The sequence below is a fragment of the Dermochelys coriacea genome, chromosome 2 (assembly GCF_009764565.3).
Source record: "Dermochelys coriacea isolate rDerCor1 chromosome 2, rDerCor1.pri.v4, whole genome shotgun sequence".
In the NCBI taxonomy this organism is placed as follows: domain Eukaryota; kingdom Metazoa; phylum Chordata; order Testudines; family Dermochelyidae; genus Dermochelys; species Dermochelys coriacea.
The window spans coordinates 234,222,306-234,248,558 of record NC_050069.1 but is presented as its reverse complement, the minus strand read 5'-3'; the positions used below and the strand labels follow the sequence as shown (position 1 = coordinate 234,248,558).

The following is a 26,253-nucleotide window of genomic DNA, read 5'->3' as shown; positions in this document are numbered from 1 at the left end:
AGAAGAGCTGGTTGAAGAGGATAACTTTAGTTCAAGTGATCATGAGTTAATTCAGTTTAAACTAAACGTAAGGATAAACGAAAATAGGTCTGCAACTAGGGTCTCCTTCATTTCAAAAGGGCACACCTAAAAAAAATTAAGGGGATTAGTTAGGGAAGCAGACTGTACTCAAAAACTCAAAGATCTGAATGTGGGGGAGGCTTATAATTATTTTAAGTCAAACCTGCAGAAGCTATCTGAATAAGGATAGCTTAATAAGGATAATGCAACCCAAATAAGGATAAAAAATTCATAGGGCAGGGCTGCAGCCCAAACTGAATGAACAAGCATCTCAAACAGGTTATTAGGAGAAAGCAGAAAGTCTACAAGGATTGGAAGAAGGGATGAATCAACAAGGAAAGCTACCTTTTGGAGATCAGAAAGTGTAGGGAAAAAATGAGAACTGCTAAAAGATGAGCAGAGCTGGACCTTGCAAAGGAAATTAAAACCAATAGTAAAAAGCTCTTTAACAATAATAAATAAAAAGAAAATAAGGAAAAACAAAGTGGGACTGTGAAACATTGAAGATTGGGTGGAGATCAAATATAATCTAGACATGACCCAACACCTAAACAAATACTTTGCCTCAGTTTTTAATAAGGGTAATAAGGAGCTTGGGCATAGTGACAGGGTGGCTAATGTGAATGAGGATACAGACGTAGAAATTACCACATCCAAGGAGGAAGGGAAACTCAAACAGCTTCATGGGATCAAATCGGATAACCTCCATCGAAGAAAATTAAAGGAATTGGCATATGTAATTGCAAGCCCAATAGCAAGGGTTTTTAAATAAATCTATAAACTTACCTGTCAGACCCTACGACTGGAGAATTGCAAATACAGTAACTATACTTAAAAAAGGAAAAAGATGATCTAGGAAACTACAGGCTCATTAGTTTGATCTCAATTGTATGCAAGGCCTTAGAACAAATTCTGAAAGAAAAAGACATAGAGGTAAACAATAATTGGAATAAAACACAATATGGTTTTTACAAAAGGCAGATCATGCCAGAACAATGTGATTTCTTTCTTTGAGAAGATAAAAAAAGGTTACCTACCTTTTTCTAACTATTGCTCTTCTAGATGTGTTGCTCATGTCCAATCCAAGTAGCTGTGTGCGTGTCGCGTGCACAGTCACTGGAAGCTTTTTCCCCTAACAGTATAGTTGAGTAGGTTTCATGCACCCCCAGACTTGCGTCTTCATGGTGCCACATATAAGGCACTGCCAACCCGCCACCTCTTCAGTTCCTTCTTCCCAGCCGGCTCCGACAGAGGGGTAAGCGGGTGGGTCTTGTAATGGACATAAGCAACACATCTAGAAGAACAAGAGTTATGAAAAAACAGGGTAACCATTTTTTCTTCGAGTGCTTGCTCATGTCAATTCCAAGGCAGTGACTCCCAAACAGTTCCCAGGAAGAGGGGTCGGAGTTCATGTATTTGCAGACTGTAGTACAGTATTGCTCTGCCGAATGCGTCCCTGGCCTGCTGAGTAATGGCATAGTGTGAGGTGAAGGTGTGGCTCGATGACCATGTTGCAGCCCTATAAATCTCCTGGATCGGGACCCGTGCCAGAAATGCCGCCGAGAAGGCTTACACCCTTCTGGAATGTGCTGTCAGTGTTGGGGCAGGTATCTTTGCCAAGTCATAGCACGCTCAGATACAGAACATGATCCATAAAAAAATTCTTTGGGAAGATGCTAGGAGGCCCTTTATCCTGTCTGCTATTGTGACAAAAAGCTGTTTGATTTCCGAAATGGTTTTGTCCGTTTGATATAAAAAGCCAACACCTGCCTAACATCCAGGGAATGGAGCTTTTGTTCCCAGCTCTTGGTGAGTGGCTTAGGGTAGAAAACTGGGAGAAAATGTCATGGTTGACAGAAAACTGTGAGTTTACCTTTGGAAGAAAGACTGGGTGAGGCCAAAGCTGGACTTTGTTCTTATAGAAGCATATGGAGGCTCGGATGTCAGGGCCTTAAGCTCAGACACTCTCCTGGCTGAAGTTATAGCCACCAGGAATGCTACCTTCCAGGAAAGGTAGAGCACTGAACATGTTGCTAGGGGCCCATTAGTTTCAATAGAACTAAGTTGAAATCCCATGCAGGGATAGATTGTCACACTTGAAGGTGTAACCTGTCAAGCCCCTAAAGGAAATGGCTGACCATTAGGTTAGTAAAAACCGATTGGACAGTGATCCCTGGGTGGAATGCTGAAATCACAGCCAGGGGAACCTTTATTGATGACATCGAAAGACCTTGCTGTCTCAGGTGTAACAGATAGTCCAAGATAAGGGGTATTGATGAATGAATAGGTGGAGTGCCCTTCTGCATTGACCAAATAGAAAATCTCATCAACTTAGCCACATACATGGCCCTACTGGGTGTCTTCCTGCTGCAGGAGGACTTCTCTAACAAGATCTGAGCATATTAGCTCCAGAGAATTTAGCCATGAAGGTTCCATACCGTGAAGTGAAGAGACTCAACGTTGGAATGCTGAAGTTGACCGTGGTCTTGGGTGATTAAGTCTGGAACCGGAGCAGGGTGATTGGGTCTCCACTGAGAGGTCTAGGAGAATGGTGTACCAGCACTGATGGGGCCAGGCTAGTGCTATCAATATCAAAGACGCTCCTTCCCTTCTGACCTTCAGTAGGACTTTGTGAACATATGGCAAGGGTGGAAACAGGTAAAACAGAGGTCCTTCCAGGGAAGGAGGAATGCGTCCAAATTAAGCCTCAGCTGTGATTCAAGAAGGAGCAGAACTGCAGAAACTTCCTGTTATGTCTTGCCATGAACAAGTCTATATGGGGAATTCCCCACCATTGGAAGATGTTTATTCATGATGTCCAGGTGAATGGACTGCTCATAGTTGTGGAAGACCTGCTGAGATGGTTCACCAACTTGTTCCGAGATACTGGAAGGTAAGATGCCTCTAGGTGGACTGAGTAGGCTATGCAGAAACTTGACGATTTCCTGGCATAGGGGAGAGGAGCGTGCTCTACCCTGTCTGTTTTATATAAAACATTGCTGCTGTATTGTCTGCCATGACTGATACACATCTTCCCTGCGGATGGGCCTGGAAGCTCTGGCAGGCCAAGCAACTGCTCTTAGCTCTCTGACACTGATGTAAAGTGAGAGCTCTGCTAGAGATCAGAGACCTTCAATCTTGAGCCTCCCTAGATGTGTTCCCCATCCCGTTGCCGATGCATCTGTAATCAGAGATTGCGAGGGCTGGGGCTTGAGAAAGGGCATTCCCGTGCATGCCATTTGAGGATTGAGTCATCACCGGATAGCCTTGATAACCGAGGGGGACAGAGTGACAACCTTGTCTAAGTGGTCTCAGCTTGGGCGATATACTTAGGCGAGCCAAGACTTGAGAGGCCTGAGCTGAAGCCTCTCCTGCTGTACTACATATGTACAGGCAGCTATATGTCCTAGAAGTATCAAACAGTTCCGTGCCATAGAGGTGGGATAGTGCCCAAGGCCCTCTACGATGGAGCAAATGGTCTGGAAACAAGATTCCGGGAAGAACGTTCTGGCCTGTCCCGAATCTAGTACTGCCCCTATAAACTCTATTCTCTGAGAGGGAGCGAGGATTGACTTTTGTGCATTCACCAGCAGGCCTAGCCTGTCGAACGTTGCCCTTATCAGAGTATTTCTGTTATTGCACAGCATCAACTATGAAGTACAAGAACAGACTTTACTTGGCCATTTTACTGTTCTTTCATTAAATAAAACAGAATGTAAGTTTGCTTGCTCTTGAGAAGTGCTGACAGTAATATGAACTTTGTCATTAGAATGAAAAATAGACTTGGTATTCAATATCTATGCTCCTAAAGAGATAGAGGAGGAGGTGCCTCAAATCCCTGATGATTTCTGACCAAAATCTAAATGTAAAGTTTATGTTAGTAGAAACCAAAGTTAGCTGTACATGAAACGGCAGATGGTAACAGGGTATGCCGCAGTATGGATCCTCAGAAAAGTCTGATAAAGGTGCACCCCCCACCGCCCAAGTTATTACGATCTTCAGAGGAAGGGCAGTACACTGGATGTAGAAATCAGAGAAAGCACAGAACCAAAGTAAAGATCAAATTTCATTCTCTGAGCACTTTTGGGGATTAATATGGTGTGGTCCAATTTAGCCTTCCATTGTAGTGTTCATTGCTGTTCCATTATAGCTTTCCCTCTTCGTGAGGACAAAACTGCATAGAAAACATTTTAGCTGTTTATCACTTATAGCACCATCTACCACATCCATCTGCTATCTTCCAGCACAGCTACTAACCACCCCAAATTCCATGTCTTGTCAAATAAGCATTTTACGTCTTCCAATTCTCCTCTATGCTCACTCACCCAATGCTACTATTCAATCCTAAATTCAGAGTCATTTAATCATCAATGTCCTTTTTAACAAACTGAGTCTACACTTGATTTTTTAGTTGTGTTAACACAATTACAGATTCTCATGTGAACAATCCACAAACATCTTGTAAGAACCCATGGGCCTAGAACGGGGGACTCAGAGTCTGAGGTAGGCGCCATTTCCTCATCGCCACCAACGGCCCAGGTGGGGTTGCCACTAACTAGTACTGAGAGGCAAAGGCCAGCAGGATGTTCCACCCTACAGAACATGAGCAACAGCCCTCCATGATTCCCTTATTAAGCTTGCACACTCTATATAAATCAGGAAGCCATTTTGAGGAGCCTCTGGTATGCTACTGTCTGAGACCCTGCTTGCCACTCCTTGTTGTGACTCGCCTGGATTCCAGATTCTCAACTTCAGGCTGGCTCCTTATCCTGATCTTGATTTATTGTCTTTATCTTAGGACCACTGCTGACCCTGGTGCAAGACCCTAACCTTACCCTGATTCTCACCTCATGCTCTCAGTTTGGTTATAGAATCTGGTTTTGACCTGGCCCGGTCCTGGACTGATCTTTGACTCTTTGGCTCAGAAACTGAGCAGCTCACCCAATGTCCACAGGCTGCCCAAGACCCAGCCCCGACAGATTGCTCAGACCATCCCCTCTGCAGACAATGGAAGGGACAGATCCAGCTTCTACCCACATTTTCTATGGGGCCCAAAACCCACAGGAACAAGCTGCCTGCTTGCAAACAAAGAACCCTATGCTGCAGGCTCCATCAGAATAGACCATGGCCAAAGTGCTGACCCTGTGCAAGCAACTGGCTCAGTCATAGAACCACACCATGGAACTCGTATCTTAAGTACAAACCATCCAAGAACAACTTGCACACCCACAAGGAAAGGCAGCTGTCCTGTGAGTTGGGGTAGAGCATTCAACCACTCTTGAGCAGGGCCCCGCAGTAGTGCTAGGAGCGATTTGATAGGGACTGCCAGAACTATCAAGGTTTCCTAAGCAAGGGTTGGCTACTTTTCTAGCTATGCCCTATAATGTATCCCACAGACCAATCAAAGATGAGACTGGTGATTAGCCTGCTCGTCAGAGAAGCACTGCATTGGGCCTCCCCTCTGCTAGAACAAAAAAGCCAGTCACTCTCTAACTGGGAAAACTTCCTGTGAAAATTCTTGACCATCTTTGATGATGCACACTGTGCCCCAATAGGCAGAAGCCACCCTCTGGAAGCTTAGACAACCGTAAGGGCTGGCCACTTCATACACCATCCATTTCCAACAGCTCGTGGCTGATGTTGAGAGGAACAAGTCAGCGCAACTGCACCAGTTCCAGTGGAGTGTCAGCGAAGAGGTGAAAGATGAGCTAGCTCACAGAGAGCCCTACCCAACTCAACACTTTCACTAATCTAGTCCTTTGTATTGACACCAGGCTGCTACAATACCCACCTGGTGAAGTGAAGAAACAGATTGACAGTGCTAGAAGGGTGCTCAGAACACGGGACAGGCCCAATAAAGAAAGTAACAGAATGCCCCTAGCCATCTCCTACAGCCCCCAACTAAAACCTCTCCAGTGCAGCATCAAGGATCTACAACCTATCCTGAAGGACGATCCCTCACTCTCTCAGACCTTGGGTGACAGGCCAGTCCTCGCTTACAGACTGCCGCCCAACCTGAAGAGACACCATTATAGGATGTAACCACATCAGCCACATCATCAGGGGCTCGTTCACCTACACGTCTACCAATGTGATGTATGCCATCATGTGCCAGCAATGCCCCTCTGCCATGTACATTGGCCAAACCGGACAGCCTCAACACAAAAGAATAAATGAACACAAATCAGACAACAAGAATTGTAACATTCAAAAACAAGTAGGAGAACACTTCAATCTCCCTGGACACACAACAACAGACTTAAAAGTGGCAATTCCTCAACAAAAAACTTCAAAAATAGACTCCAACGAGAAAGTGCACAACTGGAATTAATTTGCAAACTGGACACCATCAAATTAGGCCTGAATAAAGACTGGGAGTGGATGGGTCACTACACAAAAGTGATTTTTCCCTCTGCTAATACTTACACCTTCTTGTCAACTGTTGGAAATGGGCAATGTCCACCTTGATTGCATTGACCTCGTTAGCACTAAAAAAAATTAATTTTCCTCCTTTGATATTCACCCCTTCTTGTCAACTGTTGAGAACCACTTCCACCTTCATTGAATTAGCCTCGTTAGCACTGACCCCCCATTTGGTGAAGCAATTCTCATCTTTTCATGTACGGTAATATTTATACTGTTTTTTGTATTTTTCACTCCACGCATCTGATGAAGTGGGTTTTAGCCTACGAAAGCTTATGCCCAAATAAATTTGTTAGTCTCTAAGGTGCCACAAGAACTCCTATGTTGTATTTATATTCTGAATACATTTTTCCAACCAGCTGTGCACCCACTTATAGCAGGCTCACCTAGGCTCTACTTCCCTAGTTTACTTATGAAAAGGTCAGGTGAGACAGTACCAAAATCCTTACAAAAGTCAAGATACATCATAATTATTGCTTTGCCCCAATCCACAAGCCTTGTTACCCTGCCAGCGAAGAATATTAGGTTCTGACAAATTCCTGACAAATCCATGATGACTGTTACTTATCACCTTATTATCTTCTGGGGCAGGGGTTCCCAAACTGTGGTCCACGAGCTCCATTCAGGTGGTCCACAGATAGTTCCTTCTAAGGTGCGTGGCTGGGCAGCCACACACAAAACAATGAAGGGCCACTCACCTAATTAGTGGAGCCGTGAAGGTGCCTGGACCCTGGAAAGGACGCATAGAAGATTAGAGTTGGAAGAGACCTCAGGAGGTCATCTAGTCCAACTCCCTGCTCAAACCAGGACCAGCCCCAACTAAATCATCCCAGCCAGGGCTTTGTCAAGTCGGGCCTTAAAAACCTCTACGGATGGAGATTCTACCACCTCCCTAGGTAACCCATTCCAGTGCTTCACCACCCTCCTAGTGAAATAGTTTTTCCAGATATCCAGCCTAGACCTCCCCCACTGTACCTTGAGACCATTGCTCCTTGCTGTGTCATCTGCCACCACTGAGAACACCATTTCCCTCAATCTGCTGGCGATGCTTCTACTAATTCAATCCAATATGCTGTTAGCCTTCTTGGCAACAAGGGTACACTGTTGACTCATATTCAACTATTCTCAGTAAGTGCCCAATCAAAAAACACTTAAGTTAACAATGGACTTTGAGCGACGCCAATCCACATCTGACCTTTCCTGGGAACATTCAAACTAACGTGTAAGCAATGGCGTCGGCCTGTAAAGAACTGAGTCATGAATGGATATGTGACTTGCATATGTGACTCCAAAACTCCACCTTGAAGCTATGATTCTGCATAAGAGAATACAAGGGGTTTCCACCCACAAGAAAAATTATATAAGGCCCTGGGAACCCCCCCCCCCCATTTTGTCTTCAGCTGGCACAAAAGATAGCCTCTCCACCCCAAAGAGATGCCTGAAAGAGACTGGAACAAAGGACAGTAACTACAGGGGTTTGACCCCTTGCTGGACCCAGACTAGGAGGAAGTCTAGTCTGTAAAAGAAGCTCATTGGAACATCTCTGAGGGTGAGATTTACCTGCATTTAGTTTCTTACTGTATTAGGCTTAGACTTCTGTTTTTTGTTTTGTTTTATTTTGCTTGGTAACTTACTTTGTTCTTTCTGTTATTACTTGGAACCACTTAAATCCTACTTTTTATATTTAATAAAATAACGTTTTACTTATTAATTAACTCAGAGCAAGCAATTAATTCCTGGGTGAGCAAACAGCTGTGCATATCTCTCTATCAGTGTTATAGAGGGCAAACAATTTATGAGTTTATCCTGTATAAGCTTTATATAGAGTAAAACGGATTTATTTGGGGTTTGGATCCCATTGGGAACTAGGTATCTGGGTGTTGGAGACAGGAGCACTTCTTAAGCTGTTTTCAGTTAAGCCTGCAGCTTTTGGGGAATGTGGTTCAGACCTGGGTCTGTGTTTGTAGCAGGCTAGCGTGTCTGGCACAACTATACAAGGTACTGAAGTCCTAAGCTGCCAGGGAAAATGGGCTCAGAGGTAATCCCAGCACATCAGGTGGCAGTTCCCAAGGGGGTGTCTGTGACCCAACCCATCACAGAGTACTACAGCTTTTTCCATCTGTCACTATGTTGCCTCCCCTATTCAGTAAGGGTTCCACACATTCCCTGACCTTCTTCTTGTTATTAAAACACCTGTAAAAACCTCTCTTTTTACTCTTCACATCCCTTGCTAACTGCAACTCCAATTGTGCACACTGTGCCCCACTAGGCAGAAGCCACCCTTCCCAATTACACCCTGGCATGTTCGAGCAATATTTTTATTTCTCTCCCTAGTCATCTGTCCAGCTTTCCTCTTTTTGTAAGCTTCCTTTTTGTGTTTAAGCTCTCCTGGATTCCTTTCCCCCTCATATTAGCCTCCCAGGGGATCTGCCCATCAGTTCCCTGAGGGAGCCAAAGTCTGGTTTTCTGAAGTCCAGGATCCGTATTCTGCTGCTCTTCTTTCTTCCTTTTGTCAGGATCCTGAACTCTACCATCTTATGATCACTGCTGCCCAGGTTGCTACCCACTTCTACTTCCCCTACCAATTCTTCTGTGTTTGTGAGCAGCAGGTCAAGTGGAACACAGCCCCTACTTGGTTCCTCCAGCACTTGCACCAAGCAGTTGTCCCCAACACTCTCAAAAAATTTCCTGGATTGTCTGTGCACTGCTGCATTGCTTTCCCAGCATATGTCAGGGTGATTGAAGTCCCCCATGAGAACCAGGGCCTGTGATCTGGAAACTTCTGTTAGTTGTCCGAAGAAAGCCTGGTTTACCTCATCCTCCTGGTCTGGTGGTCTATAGCAGACAACTACCATGACATCACCCTTGTTGCTCTCGCCTCTAAACTTAATCCAAGGACTCTCAATAGGCTTTTCTCCAGTTTCATAATGGAGCTCCAAACAATCATACTGCTCTCTTATATACAGTGCAACTCATAGCATCACATAGGAATTCTGTGGCAGAGGATGGGATAGAATCCAATTCTAGAGCAGCATTTAGCTCCCTTAACCATGATATCATCCCTTTTCTTCCTGCAATACTTTGCCTCATTCATCAAACACCTTCCAACCTGGCTAACAAAGGAATCCAGGGTCCTACTCTCAACAGCTAGCTGTGGTAATAACTGATTTTTCAGTTTGCAGCCAGTTAAATGTGTGTTTTTGTTTGGGATCAAACAGAATCTAAATATTGAAAAAAAAACACCCACAAACCTTCCAGTCAACTGAAAAAAAAAATCCATTTCAGGTTGAACAAAAGGCAAACTGAAAAAAACAATTCCATCCATTATATTGACACCCACACGTATAATCAACAAGGCTTGAACCTTTATATCCACCACACAGACTTTTGTCACGTCAGCTAACGGAGTAACTGATAAAAGCAGTAGGTTGCCAACCTCTGCGTGGACCAGCACTAGAAGAGAATGGACCACTTTTCCATATTTGCTGGTAGCAGAGGAATAGTGAGACTCAGGGATCTTTGGTTCTATTCCAGGCTCGGGGGGATGGGGGGGAAGTGTTTGTGCTCATTCTCCCCAAGTTTGACCCCTCATTCCCCTCCAACTAGTCCCTGTTCAAGTCTTGTCTCTTCCCACCCCTTTTCATCCCTGTCCTTTTCATCTCACCTAGCCAGTCACAATCTCCATTCTGCAGGACAAGTCTCTTTGCATAGGAAAACTTAGTCTCACTCTTCAGTACTAGTTTAAACCTGCAAGTGACTCATGCCCCATGCTGCAGAGGAAGGCCAAAAAAATCCCCAGGATCTCTGCCAATCTGCCCCAGGGGGAAATTCCTATCTGACCCCAAATCTGACGGACTCCAGGTCGATACCTGGGAAAGAATTCTCTGTAGTAACTCAGAGCTCTCCCCATCAAGCATCCTGTCTCCGACAGTTGGGGATTTTTGCTACTGGCAGTCGCCAAAGGGCCACATGCCTTTGTAGGCAGTCCTTTACCACAACACCATCCATAAACAGGCCGAAATCATAAGGAACCAACAAAGCTTGCTGGTTCGTGATCCTGAGCTGTAAACCTTTGAAATAAACTTTCCTGCCAAACAGATTTAGTTTTTTTGCTTCCTTTTCTTTTGGAGAAGAGGCCTGATGTCCTTGCCTCTCCTTTTCACTGGAGGCTGCGACCATCAGGGAGCTGGATGGTTGTACAAGTTTTCAAATCCCTGTGAATGGACATAATCTCTTCTTCTCCACCCTTTTGGCAGTGGGAGGCAAAAAAAAAGGGGCCTGCCATAAAATCTTGACATGCTCCAGGATAACCTCATTAATGAGGAGAACTATCTTAGATGGTCCTGCAGAGGCTAAGATGTCCACAAGCCTGTGTGACCTTTCTTGTATATCTTCTGGCTGGATATCTAGAGCTGCAGCCATTCTCCTCAACAAGTCCTGATGAGCTCTAAAATCAACAGGAGGGGGAGAGGTACATTCAGCCACTACTGCCTCATCAGGAGACAACGAAGAGGAGGCTAAAGGTTGTTGAGGAGGTCCATCCTCCAACTCGTCTACAAGAGAGTTCTGCGCACTGTGCTCCACATGCGCACTACCAATTTCAGGAAGAAAGACTGTGACCTTCCTGCAGATGCTCCTGGAGCTTGGCTGACACTTAAGCATGGGAAGGGACAAGAGGATCTGGAATGAGGAGGAAGCCCCCAGGAGTCCAGAAGAGCCACAGGCACAGAGGTGGGACCCAGTTCCAGGTAGGTCACTGACTCTTATAATACTGAGCCTGTGGACGGGGTTTCTGGGCATCTTCAGGTCAGGATACAAAGCATCTGATTTCTGAGTCTGATAAGGAGTCCACTTTCTCCAACCATGAGGGAACTGAACCCTATGGTACCAGGGAGAAATGTTCTGAACCTGGAGAACTGGGTACTGGTGAAATCATCACTGGCTTGCCTCTAGTCGCAATCCTGTGCAGAGGTACCACAAGAGTAGAACTGGCTGGTACCAAATGGCGCTCTGGGGCTGAATCTGGGACCACAGGAGCATGAGGTTCCAATACAGGTAACATGCAACACTCTTGAATCAAGGAAGAAGTTGGTACCACCAAATTAAGCAAGATCTGGAGGTCTCGAAAACCTTGGGTGTTTACAGCACCAGAAAGGGCTCCTGAATGCAGTACCAAGATGTGTGCCAATCCTATGGGGATTGGTCTCAATGGACACTTCCTGGGTTCTGCAGTCATCAGTCCCTCCTGGCTCACAGATTGTTCTTGCGGATGCGACTTTAAGCGCCCCTCTGAGTCCTTGTGAAAAAAAGGACTGTCCTTATGACAGACTGGACTTCAACATAGAGTACTTCCGCAGACGTGCACAGGCTGAAATTGTGAACAAATAGAAATCACTTATCTCATAACCTCAGCCGTACAGAATGCAATGCCATCCACAGCCTCAGAAACAACTCTGACTTTATAATCAAAGGGGCTGACAAAGGAGGTGCTGCAGTCATCATGGGCTGGTCGAATTATGAACAGGAGGCTGCCAGGCAACTCTCTAATACCACATTCTACAAGCCACTATCCTCCGATTCCACTGAGGAGTACCAAAAGAAACTACATCACCTACTCAACAAACTCCCTGCTACAACATGGAACAAATCTACACAGACATACCCCTAGAGCCCTGACCAGGGGTATTCTATCTGCTACCCAAGATCCATAAACCTAGAAATCCTGGATGCCCCATCATCTCAGGCATTGGCACTCTTATAGCAGGATTATCTGGCTATTTGGACTCTCTCCTCAGACCCTACCCTACCAGCACTCCTAGCTATCTTCAAGATGCCACCAACTTCCTGAGGAAACTACAATGCATTGGTGATCTTCCTGAAAACACCATCCTGGTCACCATGGATGTAGAAGCTCTTTACACCAATATTCCACATGAAGATGGACTACAAGCTGTCAGGAACAATATCCCTGATGCGGCCACACCACACCTGGTGGCTGCGCTTTGTGATGTATGCCATCATGTGCCAGCAATGCCCCTCTGCCATGTACAGTGGCCAAACTGGAAAGTCTCTATGTAAAAAAATAAATGGACACAAATCAGCCATTAGGAATGGTAATATACAAAAGTCAGTAGGAGAACACTTCAATCTCCCTGGACATTCAATAACAGATTTAAAAGCAGCCATCCTTCAACAAAAAAAACTTCAAAGACAGACTTAAAAGAGAAACTGCAGAGCTACAATTTATTTGAAAACTTAACACCATTAATTTGGGCCTGAATAGGGACTGGGCGTGGCTGGCTCACTACAAAAGCAATTTTCCCTCTCTTGGTATTGACACCTCCTCATCAATTATTGGGAGTGGACCACATCCACCCTGACTGAATTGGCCTTGTTATCACTGATTCTCCACTTGTAAGGTAACTCCCTCCTCTTCATTTGCCAGTTTATCTATGCCTGTATCTGTAATTTTCACTCCATGCATCTGAAGAAGTGGGTTTTTAACCTACGAAAGCTTATGCCCAAATAAATATGTTAGTCTTTAAGGTGCCACCGGATTCCTCGTTGTTTTTGTAGATACAGATTAACATGGCTACCCCTCTAATACTTGAGTCCTTGTGAACACTCAATGCCTTCCTCTCCGAGGGTCTCAGTACAGAGTCCTTAGGAGACTTACGCAGTCTTTTCTTAGGCACCAGTAATGCAGATCTGCCTGAAGACTCTGTTAGAACAGGAGGAGCACTTCTAACAGACTCAGATGTGCTCAGTATCTCTTCTGAGTAGGAGGGTTCCAACAGTGGACGAAATACAGACTCCATGAGCAGGTACTTGAGTATGGCAGTCCTATCCTTTTACAATGGGGTTTGAACCCTCTACAAATATGACATTTATCACTTCCATACACCTCTTCCTAACACTTACGGCAGCTGGGGTCTGGGTCACTCACTGGCATAGATCTGTTACATAAATGACAGGTCTTGAAGCCCGGAAAACGGGGCATCATTCTGGTACCCAACCAGGCACCAGTGACCCTACCCTAAAAAAGACAGTATTCTAAACTTAATCCTATAACTAATTATTTACAAATATACTACAAGACTACAAACTAATGCTATCAGTTCTATTTACACTAAGGGAGGAAGATGTGAAGAAACAAAGATCACATCTCTAACAATAACTGTCACTGGTGGTGGGAAGAAACTAAGGGGGGTCGAGGGCAGTGTGGCCCTTTATGCGTGCATGCAGCGGTGTGAGGTACCACAAAGCACTCAAACTGCCCAGATAGGTACCACTTTGAGAAAAATCTCCCAAAAACTGTGCACGAGGTGCACTCACAGCCACAGTGGAACGTACATGTGCAACCACTTGAAGACCTTATTTTTCACAGAAATCAACAGAAGCAATAAAAGACTTGGAACGTAAATTTTGGGCAAGAGATATAATTTATATATATCACATCATTTATGTGATGGTGACTGCCATATGATGAAACTGGGCCTCACGCATCTTTTGACTACCTTATCTGCCCTTTGCTCATTGAATCAGCTACCTGAAACTTTGTGGAATTATGAACAGGAGCATCCTATCTGCAAAGGAAAGCAGCTCAGCTTTTCAACTGATAGAATTAGGAGGCCTAACATAATGGACTTTCAAACAGTGACATGTCTAGGTATGTACAGTTATTTGGCGTTATTTTTAGTAGATACTTTACAGTTCCTATATAGTTGGACACATGGGGTGAGATTATCTGCCGGGCCTTTGAGATACCCAGCACTGAGCTGGCAGTCCAGGAGAAAGTGTGTTTGGGTGTGTAGCTTGATCAAAGTTAGCACACATGTCTACCCGAGGCAAAAATTACACCCAAGGCTACAGTGTAGATTTATGCTAAGAGTACTACGCTGAAAAAGAAGAGCATAGGGACGAAGATAAGATGTGGGGAATGGAGATTATCCAAAACCAGCATCTCCAATCTGGATCTGTTACCTGAACTACTGTACCATGCCATTGCAAAATCTGATTGACTTCAATGGGACTCCACACAGATGCAGAAGTCTGCACTAGCAGAACTTGATGCAAGACTGGGACATAATTCTGAAGTTCTTGGACATCATCAAGCAATAAAATAAAGTAATACACAGTAAAATACAATTTTAAAAGTAGTATTTAGCTGGAAAACAAAACCCTAGATAAATATTTATCTTCAGAGTCTCAGTTTTTTCCATTAATTTCAATGCAGAAGTACGTGTTCTGATCCTAATTTCTATGACTTCCAACTTGTTAAGAGGAAACTAGCATCCTACATAAAGTACATTTTGACATTTTTCTGAACTACAATTTGTTTTTTAAAGACAAATTATACTTTGGGGGTATGTGTGGTTTTTTTTTTTTTTTTTTAAGGTGGAATTTTCCTTTAGCTATTTTCTGAAGTATGTAGGCATGCTAGGCATCTGAAGTCTGTGCAAATTTATAATTAAAAATATGTAAAACTGTATCCAACAACACAGACACCAAGCCACAACAATGAAACCAAAAGAAACTATTTCAAAATAAAAAAGGGCAAAATTAACAGTTGGTGCAAAAGAGATACCAAGTGATTAAATGTAGTGATCCGAACAAAAAGGCCTTGTAAGGAGCCTTGAAGACAACAGAACAACTCTGGTGAGCATAACGGCTTGTGAGGTTGCTCCACAGACTTGACAAGAAAAGCCTTTTCCTGGCTCAATTCACACATAACCTTGGAACACAGAGGAAGGACAACCCCGTCAAACTCAACTGCCTCAGAGGGACATTGGAGAAAGAGATGGTCACTCAGGCACATTGGGCCCAGGTTATGATGAAGTACTTGTTAAATGTTTTTTTTAAACTAGTACCTTTCCATAAACAAATTTCAAAACTTTTGTCCAGGTGGACTGAAACTGAGTGCAGTCTGTCAGCTACAGAGGATGTTGAATATATTTTAATATTGATTTTGTTTTGTATGTGTAATAGAACATAAAATTCTGTAATCTGCAAAAATATCATTTACTGTAGTTAAATCTTCTACTATATCATTTCAAAACAACATGTTATACATTTCATTTTTCTGCAGCTTCGGCAGTTAGGCCAATACTGGATACAGTCAGATCAATCTACTGTAGCTGTTTAAGGGTTATATGCACCTACACATATGGCAAAAAGTTAGTTTTACCAAGGTCATTATCTGCTTATCAATTCTTTTTTTTTTAAAGAAACATTAAAGATACTTAAAATAAAATGCTACTTTACATTTCTGAAAGTATACTCAGAATTGAGACTTTCTAAAATGAAGCCACGCATCTTCTAACATATGAAACAACAAATTTGAAACACCTACCTGAACCAACTGGAGATGATCCAACACTAAGACTTTGTAAACTTCCATTCCTGAGCAATGTTGGGGACTTTTGAAGACTAGAGCTTGTTGCACTTCCTGCAGCAGATGCCACAGATGACGTTGGAGAAGCAGAAGAAATTGATAGGTGGGAAATAGTCTCCTGACTTTTATTCCCTTTGGGCCTACCAGGCCCATGTTTATTTTGTTTATTTCCTTTCCGTTTCTTTTCTGTTACAGTCTCTTCTTCTATCCCAGAAGTTTGGACTCGCTTGTATCCTGTTGAAGTAAGGATTGTATTACCTAAGTCTCCAGGTGAGCTGTCAAAGTTTTTAGACTGGGAAACAATGGCTGAGGTTGAAGGGAGAACAATTAAGGAACTAAAACAATTCACACTCCCTTCCTGGTTTCCCATCTCTCCTTTATGTACATCTTTGGTTGACAAAGTCTGTTGGGCATGAGTGTAACTGTCATTACGCAGATCTGATTCAGTAAAACTCAAAAAATCCTGGGGAGATTGAACTGAACTTCCAGAAGATGATTTTACACTGCCAGGAGTCCCCAAAAAACTGCCTGTAGAAAGAAGGAAAGACAAGGGTTTAATTTTTTTTATTATGATTATTTTTATTGTTTTAAAAATAAAATGCTCCTATCACTATTAAAACTGCTCAAGAGGCTGAATATTCTAGAAAATAAAACTTGGAGGTGGAGGTCCCTTCTGAAACATAGACAAGCCCTAAAGTGGTAAAGCTATGTGAACAGTTGGCCTGCGGCAAGAGAGGTATATCTTTACCTTGCATTAGACAGCTGTGCACTAACTGTTTGTGTAGACCCTGCTTCTGCACACTAAGAGTTCCCTGGTGCACTTTAGTCCACTCCACTTTCAAAGGGAGTAGATGGAGTGCGCTACAAAATTTCTATTGTGCAGAACCAGAGTCCACACAGATAATGATTGCGTGGCAGTCTAGTGCAAGATAGATTTATACCCTAGCTTGCTACAATCTGTTTGTATAGACAAGCCCTAAATGGTAATGTAATTTTTAAAACATTTAATTTGATTTCATTATTTCTACTGTGTTTGCTTCTTAGTTTTTCACTCATTTGGGTCTGATTCTTAGTCACCTTATTCCTGCGCTTGGGACAGGGATGGAGAGGGAAGGAGAAAGTGAGTGGAAAAGATGGACAAAAGTGGCTTATAAGCCCCCTCTAATGACCCCTGTATTCTAGGATCATTCTGGGCTCTGGTGTAAGTTAAAGCACATTGCTCTAACTTACCTTCTGCTTTATATGTTCCCCAAGATCTAAAGACGACCTAAGGCATAGTGTACACCAGCCACATACCCAACATGCCTACACACTGCTCTTGACATGCCCCCTATGCCAGGGTTCTGAAGTAGGGCTATGTGTAGAGCACTTGCACCCAGTTCTACACTGGCTATGGAGGTCCTTTTCACAAGGGGTATTTTTCAGGCAGATGTATAAAGGAGCACTTTAAGCCCTTTCATACTTTAGGAACAACATAAAAAGGCCTTTATGCAATTGAGAATCATGCCCCCTCACTTTCTACTTATCATGCACTAGCACAATACTGAAATGACTGGGCTGCAGATATACAGAGGAATGCTTAAGAAGTCCAAATACAAATGTGTTTTCACTGAAATTCAGTAAGTATTTCTTTAGATTTTTTTAAAGTTAGTTAATTTTTTTCAAAACCTATGGGGCATAATTATCTGCATGTCAGTGTTCTTTTAAGAATACATTTAGAATTCCTTTGACTCTACACAAAGTATGTATAGAGAAAGTCACAAATTAAATTTTGGGAAACTGGTAAAAGCTCTTTATCAACAAAAGTCATATTTTAATGTTAGTACTCCATTATAGTAAACACAGATTAATAATCTGTTTTAAAATACATAATTTACATTACATCAGTGATTTTAAGACAACTGCAATTTTGCTACTCAATTAGCATCTACATAAAGAGGTTTTCCATCATCAATCCTGACCCGTCACCATCTGTCTTTCTTCTATACTTTTGTTTTTACAGCTGGTATAAATAGCACACTGATGCATTAAATACTTTTAAACTACAGAGCACTTTAGGAACAACTAGTATTCCTAACCAATACAGTACCTTAAAACACTAAACATCGACTAGCTTGACTAGCGGGAAATAATGCTTTAAACTCTGTTTAACAGCACTCTATTGCCCTTCTTGGCATCTATTTTTCTTTCACTGTCTTGTGCTCTGTGATTTTTAAGACTTAATACAATGAAAATCTAAACAAAACATTACTTATACTTTCTGATACTTCAATACAACAAATTGATAGTGTTTGGATTATTTTAGCATGCAAAATGCAAATTGAAGACATTGTTTAAAAAAGTATAAGCATATGGGAGGAATGACTACCCAGAAGATTTGCAATTAAGAGTTCAATCCTGCAAACGGTACTCATGCAGGCAGCCCTACTGGCTCCAATAAGATTACCCACAGGCATCAAGGACAAGTCTGAAAAGGGTTGCAAATCCATCCCTAATTTTGCCATTAGGAAAAGAGTCTTGGTTACAAAAGAACATTTGCATTGACCTGTTTTGAAACATTTAGTATACACTTCCACAAGAATGTAAAGGGAAGTTGCAGGTTTCAAAGAGGTAGTATAAGTTACAATGGTTTCCCAACAAATTTTTTCAAAACACAGGCTGTATTTTAATACATACTTTTACAGCACTTTTGTTTGAAAGAAAGCTTTCCCTTTTTTTAATTTGTTTAGTACTAGAGTTATATATGTGTAAAAATTACCACATGTTGGGAACAAGCAGAAAGAACTCTCATTAACATTAGTGAGACACAAGGGCATCTCATGGCAGAACAGACTCCCAACATCTTAAAAATGTCTCAGTCAAAACAGTCATTTGATGCATCTTTACTGTTTGCTCTCAAGACAAAATTTGTTGGGCCCAGTTTTGATTTGAAAAGCAAGGGAGGTCATTTAAATCCAAAATTACTCCTTCAAAAGATATGATCTTTTGGATTGAACTTGTATGTTGTTTTTAAATAACCTGCACAAAATAAGCAAATTTAAAAAAAAATAATTTTCATGTGCATAATAAAGTTCTCAACTATGATCTTCTTTAAGTAAGAAATGATCTCTTTCAATACAAGATTCCAAGAATCAATTTTTGAAGTCTTATTCAAGAATGTAAATAAAACACTCCCTCAAAGCAATTTGCAAATGATACACTACACATGCGCGCACACAACAACAACCAGTTAACAAACAAACAAACAAACAAACATTAAATAAGATGTAAAATCCATATTCCAGTGTCATCATCCTGATATTCACTACACTGGAAGTTTCAGAATGAACATAATTCGTCTTTAAAATGCATGACTTATGGGTTTACACCCCACAGAGTAACAGATTTGTATAACAAATTTTTATTAATAAACAATGTAAAAACTATTATGGATTCTTATTACTCTACCTGGCCACCACAAACTATCCTCCAGACAGACCAGAAATAGTGCATGTGTTTTCAGTTGGGGTTTTTTGGGGTGAGAGGAAAGGGGCGGGTTTTCGGTGCTGTTATTTTAAAGATGCTAGTAATGGCTCTAGAAAGCTATTTTAGAATGTCAAAGACCTATGCAATATACCAAAATATGTATAACATACATACATCCCAAAAACATTATATACCCAATAGATTTGATTGATGTAAAAATTAAAATGTGTATTTATATTTATATTTCTGAAGACATGTGGTGGACTCAAAAAAGCTTCGTAAGACAAGTTTCAGTCTATCTTAAAAATAATCATTTCGGACACAAATTATACACGTTTTTAAAGTACATAAAACACAAACAGATTCAGATTCATTTTTACACTCAGCAACGTAAAATTAGTATTATTAAAGATGAGTGGGGTTTTTTAAATGCCTCCTATACTCAGACCTCATATGCCAAATTTCAGCATTGAGCAAGTCTGCCAGCAGATTTACAAATTGCCAAAAACAGAAATGTCAAGTGAAAACTAAACTTAAATGGGCATAAACTGTCTTTTCCTGTAAAAACAGAACATACACATAGCATACATAAAAGAGAAGACATCTCTTTTTCTGAAAACAAAGTAATCAGCAAAAGATGAAACAAGCTTTTATTGATTTCAAATAACCAAACTTTCCTATCATTATTCTGGATGATGGGTAAATGATTTTTTAAATGCAAGTACGGAAGATTTCTATCTACCTGTTTACTCATAGGTCATCATGGAAACAGTATTATTGCTATTATTAATACCTGGCTGAAAAGGACTAGCAGCTGACACGGTTGTTCCTGGATTCCTTCCACCACCAGGCTTTCTTCCCCTCTGACCTGAGTTGTGACCTGCAGATTTCTTCCCTTTGCTCTCTGACCCTCTAGCCTCTGAAGAATCTTTTCCACTTGAAGTATGTGCAGAAACTTCCTGGAAATTTGCATTTGTAAATCGAGCTGTGGTATCTTCCAACCGTTTCAAGGAGCCTGGCATAGAATTGTTGCTAGTGCTTGTGTAAGTCTAACATTTCGATTAAGAGAAAATAAGTTAAAAAAGAGACAGTTAGACCACAAAAAAACTGTACATTAACCAGTAAAAAAAATTAGTGGGAGAGAAACATTCGAGTACCCTAACGTTAAAGAAAACATTAACATTCTTTCTTTTTAGTTTCACAAGTTAGTAGTATACTTTAAGAATTTTTTGAAACGTTTAATCTTATTATGTTATGATAGCACCATAAAAACAAAGAACAGAGAGTCAGTTACTAATATGTAATTTTTCTGATCAGATATACTGCCAGCTATCAGTTCAGTTAGCAAGCATCAGACTGCAGCAATTAGTGGAAATGTACGTGCTGACATATCCACTATATTTATCAAAAGGCAAATAGTAACACTACTAGCTCTACTTATCAAAATAATGGCAATTTCTCCTGAAACTTTAGCAAGCTTGTGAAACATGCTGTATAATCAGAAAACCTACAGTTTTATGATTATGGCACCAATCCTGCAGATTGCATATGTACTTAATTTCATACAGTTAGTAGTCCCACTGTACTCAGCGGGATTGCTCAAAGTGTATGAAGTTAAACATAAGTGTAAGTCTTTGAAAGAATGGGTCTAAAAAACAGCTTAATGATACAGAAAATGTTTATATTTTGGGGTTGGATGGGAGTCTCTGGATTACTTTCCAGAATGCCAAGACTATTTTCAACTGCAAATGTGTTACAAGAATTCTATCACATTAAAAGGGAGATTTGAAATACTTTGAAAAAAGTTATTTATATTTTATAGTTTGATATTAATATATACACATACTATAATAATATTACATTAAACACACATGCACACAGTTTTTCCATACAAGTTAATAGAAGATGTCATTTAATTTTTTTGGTAACTAAGATATGAATTTATACTGATTGTCATAATCACACATTTTCTGGTCTATTAGTTTTATAAGAAATAAAAAAGAGTTTGGAAAAAATGCTTATTAGGCAAAATTAGGAGCGTTTAAGTAACGATTATTCAGATGTAGAAGTTACTTTGAAGAAATTGTTGGATTGTTAATATAACATGATTCAACTCTAAGCTTGGCTGTGTAATTTTTGGCAAAAATGTTAGAATAGTAGTCAATTATAACAATTTTGATAACTGAACGAAATTCTGACTCCATTGAAATAAATGGCAAAGCTCCCATTCAATATCTATATTTATGTTGAGTTTCTCTGGTATTTCTATGAATAAGTTAATATTGTATAGATTATTTTATTAAGGTATTGTGAGGCCTTTTGCTGGTAGTGATATTTTTAAAAAAGCTTTTTTGTGATATAATTTATGTATGCTAAAATGAAAACATACAATTATAATGATATTAACTAACTCCATAAAGTCTTTAGAAATTAATAAAGATGAAGGATTTTAATATGCTATGGAAAAAATATGAGGAAAAGGAGTGACATTATTCAGCAGTTATATTTTACTAAACTGAGCAGACAATTAAACAATACACTAATTAACATTTAGGAGGTTTTCTACCAATCAGAATGCAAAACACTGGTTAAACTAACAGATCTTTGTGTAAATATTTTATATCAGTATTAAACAGTACATTTTTCTTTCTGATTCTTTAATCATTATTCAGGCTCTGAGATTGAGGACAGCACTAAAATGTCTTTAAATCCATCCCTACTTAAAAAAAACATTGACACATGTGCTGCTTAAATCCCATTAATACTATTCTCTAAAAGGATGCTTTCCTGAATTGGGTCTATAGTACTATAAACATTATTTTATCATCTTTCACATTGTGCTTTGATATAACTGACATGAAAAATCTCACTTTTCACTAATACAACTACCACCAGACAGAAACTCAAAAAAAGTTAATTATCTGCTGTTTCAATACAATTCAGATTTTACAAGTTGGGGTATGCTACTCAAAATGTGAGATTTCAGGAAGCTGCACTGAGCAAAATGGGCCCACCTTTCAATCAGTAGGTTATTAGTGTTCAGAAATATTTCTTTTTTATTTTAGAAAACTACCCTCTTCAGAAGCAATATATTTCCATTAATTTGTTTCATTCTAACTGTATTTTTTTTCAAGTTTTCACAGTTCAGTGCAAACAATGTAAACCATGGCACAGAGCAGGGTACTACTTTTTTAAATTACCTACAAGTTTACCAACTGACTCTCAAAGTCATTTTAGTAAGAAATGAAATCCCGTTTGCATAGACCAATAGGATTCAAGCTGATTAAACTCCATGGCTTACTTTGGAAACATGAACTGTTTGCATGCTGGGCAGGTCAATTGGGAAACCACCCCAGCTCATTTTTCAATCATTTTTCCATTAGCTTGGGCTGGTCCTGAAGCTCTCCATCCCACTCACATGTGACCTATACGACCTAGTACAGGTCAAAAGCCATGTAAAGAAAACACATTGGTACTCTTCACTCATGTGTTGAGTGGGGGAGGGAGAGGAAACCGGGCAAGGGTACTGTAAATGGAAATATAATAAGAACTCCCACTTAGAGGATCAAATTAGGTTTGGTCAGTTCCCCAATGCCACTTAATGGAAAAGATACTAGAGTCACCCGGAAGTTTAAAGCTGCTATTTTGCTCCATTCCAACTCTAAGCATACATATTATGTAATATTCTGATCCCCCTAAAGTCTGAAATTCTAGAAATCATATTGTCTTCATGTTAGCTAGACTCAGAAAAAGCAGCAAAATATGAAAAAAGCTATGCACTCATAATGCTTGCTGTTGTTCTTTTGTCACTGTAGCAAATAAACAGCCATAATATGTAGTACAATAAACTAAAAAAATAAAAATAAAACCCACTATGCAACACTATTAAGTGAAACGCAATGCTAACACGCAAATTGCAAAGTCATAGGAATAGATCTGCAAAGCAACCAATTGTATTAAAAACTATGCATATATCCCGATCAAAAGATCCAACAAGTTTTAACTGATGTTATTGTTTCTGGGAGAGAAGAATGGGAGTTAAATTTATGCCAGTCTGGTTAATTACTTTAAATAAAGGTAGGCAAAGTGGGGCTCTCCAAAACTGCTAACATGGTTCAGTTCAGAGCTGCAGAAAAATTTCACTTAGGATTTTCTGAATAGTATAGAATCATAGAAGATTAAGGTTGGAAGACACCTCAGGAGGTCATCTAGTAGTGAGAGAAATAAATATGCATAACTAACAAATGAATGAGTCACCATAAGAATGTCAGAACTACAATGGATGGCAGCACAGGACTAGCACAATGCAAGCAAAAGAAGGTAGCATATAAATTCATATGCTACCTTCTAGTTATGACAGACTGCATTCATCTGTAATGACTCTACCCCACTTGACAAATACTTGTTTAGCCACAGCTGCTCCAAACTGTTATTCTATTAGGCAGCACCTAAATGCCACAAAGAGAATGGGATTCCCATTGTGCTGGACAAACACATGAGTCTTGTCTTCATTGTCACAATTAGCTTGAAATAGAGCACTCGAGTTACTGCACCTCGAGTTAACCTAGCTTGAGTGAGAGGCCCAACCAAACTTCAAAACAACACTCGAGCTACAGAGTGATTTGATTAGCTGCTGACCAGATGTTGTAACTTGAGATACTGCATCCCCACTATTTCACATTTGGGGACAATGTATACCTTCAAATCAGCGGCACTGCGATGGGTACCCGCATGGCCCCACAGCATGCCAACATTTTTATGGCTGACTTAGAACAACGCTTCCTCAGCTCTCGTCCCCTAATGCTCCTACTCTACTTGCGCTACATTGATGACATCTTCATCATCTGGACCCATGGAAAAGAAGCCCTTGAGGAATTCCACCATGATTTCAACAATTTCCATCCCACCATCAACCTCAGCCTGGACCAGTCCACACAAGAGATCCACTTCCTGGACACTACGGTGCTAATAAGCGATGGTCACATAAACACCACCCTATATCGGAAACCTACTGACCGCTATTCCTACCTACATGCCTCCAGCTTTCATCCACAGCACACCACACGATCCATTGTCTACAGCCAAGCGCTACGATATAACCGCATTTGCTCCAACCCCTCAGACAGAGACAAACACCTGCAAGATCTCTATCATGCATTCCTACAACTACAATACCCACCTGCTGAAGTGAAGAAACAGATTGACAGAGCCAGAAGAGTACCCAGAAGTCACCTTCTACAGGACAGGCCCGACAAAGAAAATAACAGAACGCCACTAGCCATCACCTTCAGCCCCCAACTAAAACCTCTCCAACGCATCATCAAGGATCTACAACCTATCCTGAAGGATGACCCATCACTCTCACAGATCTTGGGAGACAGGCCAGTCCTTGCTTACAGACAGCCCGCCAATCTGAAGCAAATACTCACCAGCAACCACACACCACACAACAGAACCACTAACCCAGGAACCTATCCTTGCAACAAAGCCCGTTGCCAACTCTGTCCACATATCTATTCAGGGGATAGCATCAGAGGGCCTAATCACATCAGCCACACTATCAGAGGCTCGTTCACCTGCGCATCTACCAATGTGATATATGCCATCATGTGCCAGCAATGCCCCTCTGCCATGTACATTGGCCAAACTGGACAGTCTCTACGTAAAAGAATGAATGGACACAAATCAGACGTCAAGAATTATAACATTCAAAAACCAGTTGGAGAACACTTCAATCTCTCTGGTCACTCGATTACAGACCTAAGAGTGGCTATCCTTCAACAAAAAAGCTTCAAAAGCAGACTCCAACGAGAGACTGCTGAATTGGAATTAATTTGCAAACTGGATACAATTAACTTAGGCTTGAATAGAGACTGGGAATGGATGAGTCATTACACAAAGTAAAACTATTTCCCCATGTTATTTCTCTCCCCCACCCCACCCACCACTGTTCCTCAGATATTCTTGTTAACTGCTGGAATTAGCCTACCTTGCTTGTCACCATGAAAGGTTTTCCTCCTTTCCCCCCCCTGCTGCTGGTGATGGCTTATCTTAAGTGATCACTCTCCTTACAGTGTGTATGATAAACCCATTGTTTCATGTTCTCTGTGTATGTATATAAATCTCCCCTCTGTTTTTTCCACCAAATGCATCCGATGAAGTGAGCTGTAGCTCACGAAAGCTTATGCTCTAATAAATTTGTTAGTCTCTAAGGTGCCACAAGTACTCCTTTTCTTTTTGCATCCCCACTGCATTACAAAGCACCTGCGTCACTGGAGATTCCATCCACCCCACCCCCACAGGCTAGCTAGCTGGATCTTAAAGCACCAATTAACTCTAGCTACAGAAATTTGTGGGTGGATGGGAATCGAGTTATGGGTAACATTCAAGTTATAATTAGACCTAACTATGCTGTGAAGATATGCCCAAAGACAGAGACCCAGACCCAACATGCTTACTGTTAAAGGACAAAAAAATAAACAAAGGGTGTTAGAAAGAGATCCAATGAAACAGGCAAAGAGAACAGGGTAATGGCAGGCACAAATTTTTATTCCAGTAATTTTCCAAACTGGGTTTGATGGGTTTTTGTTTTGTTTTTTGTTTTGTTTTGTTTTGTTTGGGGGGTGGGCAAGAGATGTTGGGATGAAAGGCAGTAGGTGCAGGGTTGGTAGTTTTGTTTGTTTGTTTAAAGATGTTTAACTCCTTAAGTCAAAGTCCATGTGTCCATACATGCTTGGTACAGCACAACAATAACTTTATTAATAACTCTTGCCAATACAATTTCTTTTAAAAAAAAGCTTCTGTATTTAAGTTTTCAGCCACTGCCTCCTTACTTTTACAACTGTTTTAACCCTTCATTTATTTTACTTACTTTCATTTCCTACACTGGCCTATTTTCTGGTTTTTGTTTT

General features: G+C 41.0%; 1 protein-coding gene across 23 annotated transcripts in view; it reads right to left on the bottom strand.

Annotated features, from left to right (window-relative positions):
* Nucleotides 1-26,253, bottom strand: part of MLLT10 (MLLT10 histone lysine methyltransferase DOT1L cofactor) — a 232,649-nt gene that overhangs the window by 67,003 nt on the left and 139,393 nt on the right. For all 23 annotated transcript variants that reach the window (XM_043509429.1, XM_038390658.2, XM_043509425.1 and 20 more), the window contains 2 exons: nucleotides 20,136-20,391; nucleotides 15,836-16,405 (listed from right to left, as the gene is read on the bottom strand). In XM_043509429.1, the coding sequence (XP_043365364.1) occupies nucleotides 15,836-16,405; nucleotides 20,136-20,391 (826 nt within the window). The remainder of the gene's footprint in view (nucleotides 1-15,835; nucleotides 16,406-20,135; nucleotides 20,392-26,253) is intronic.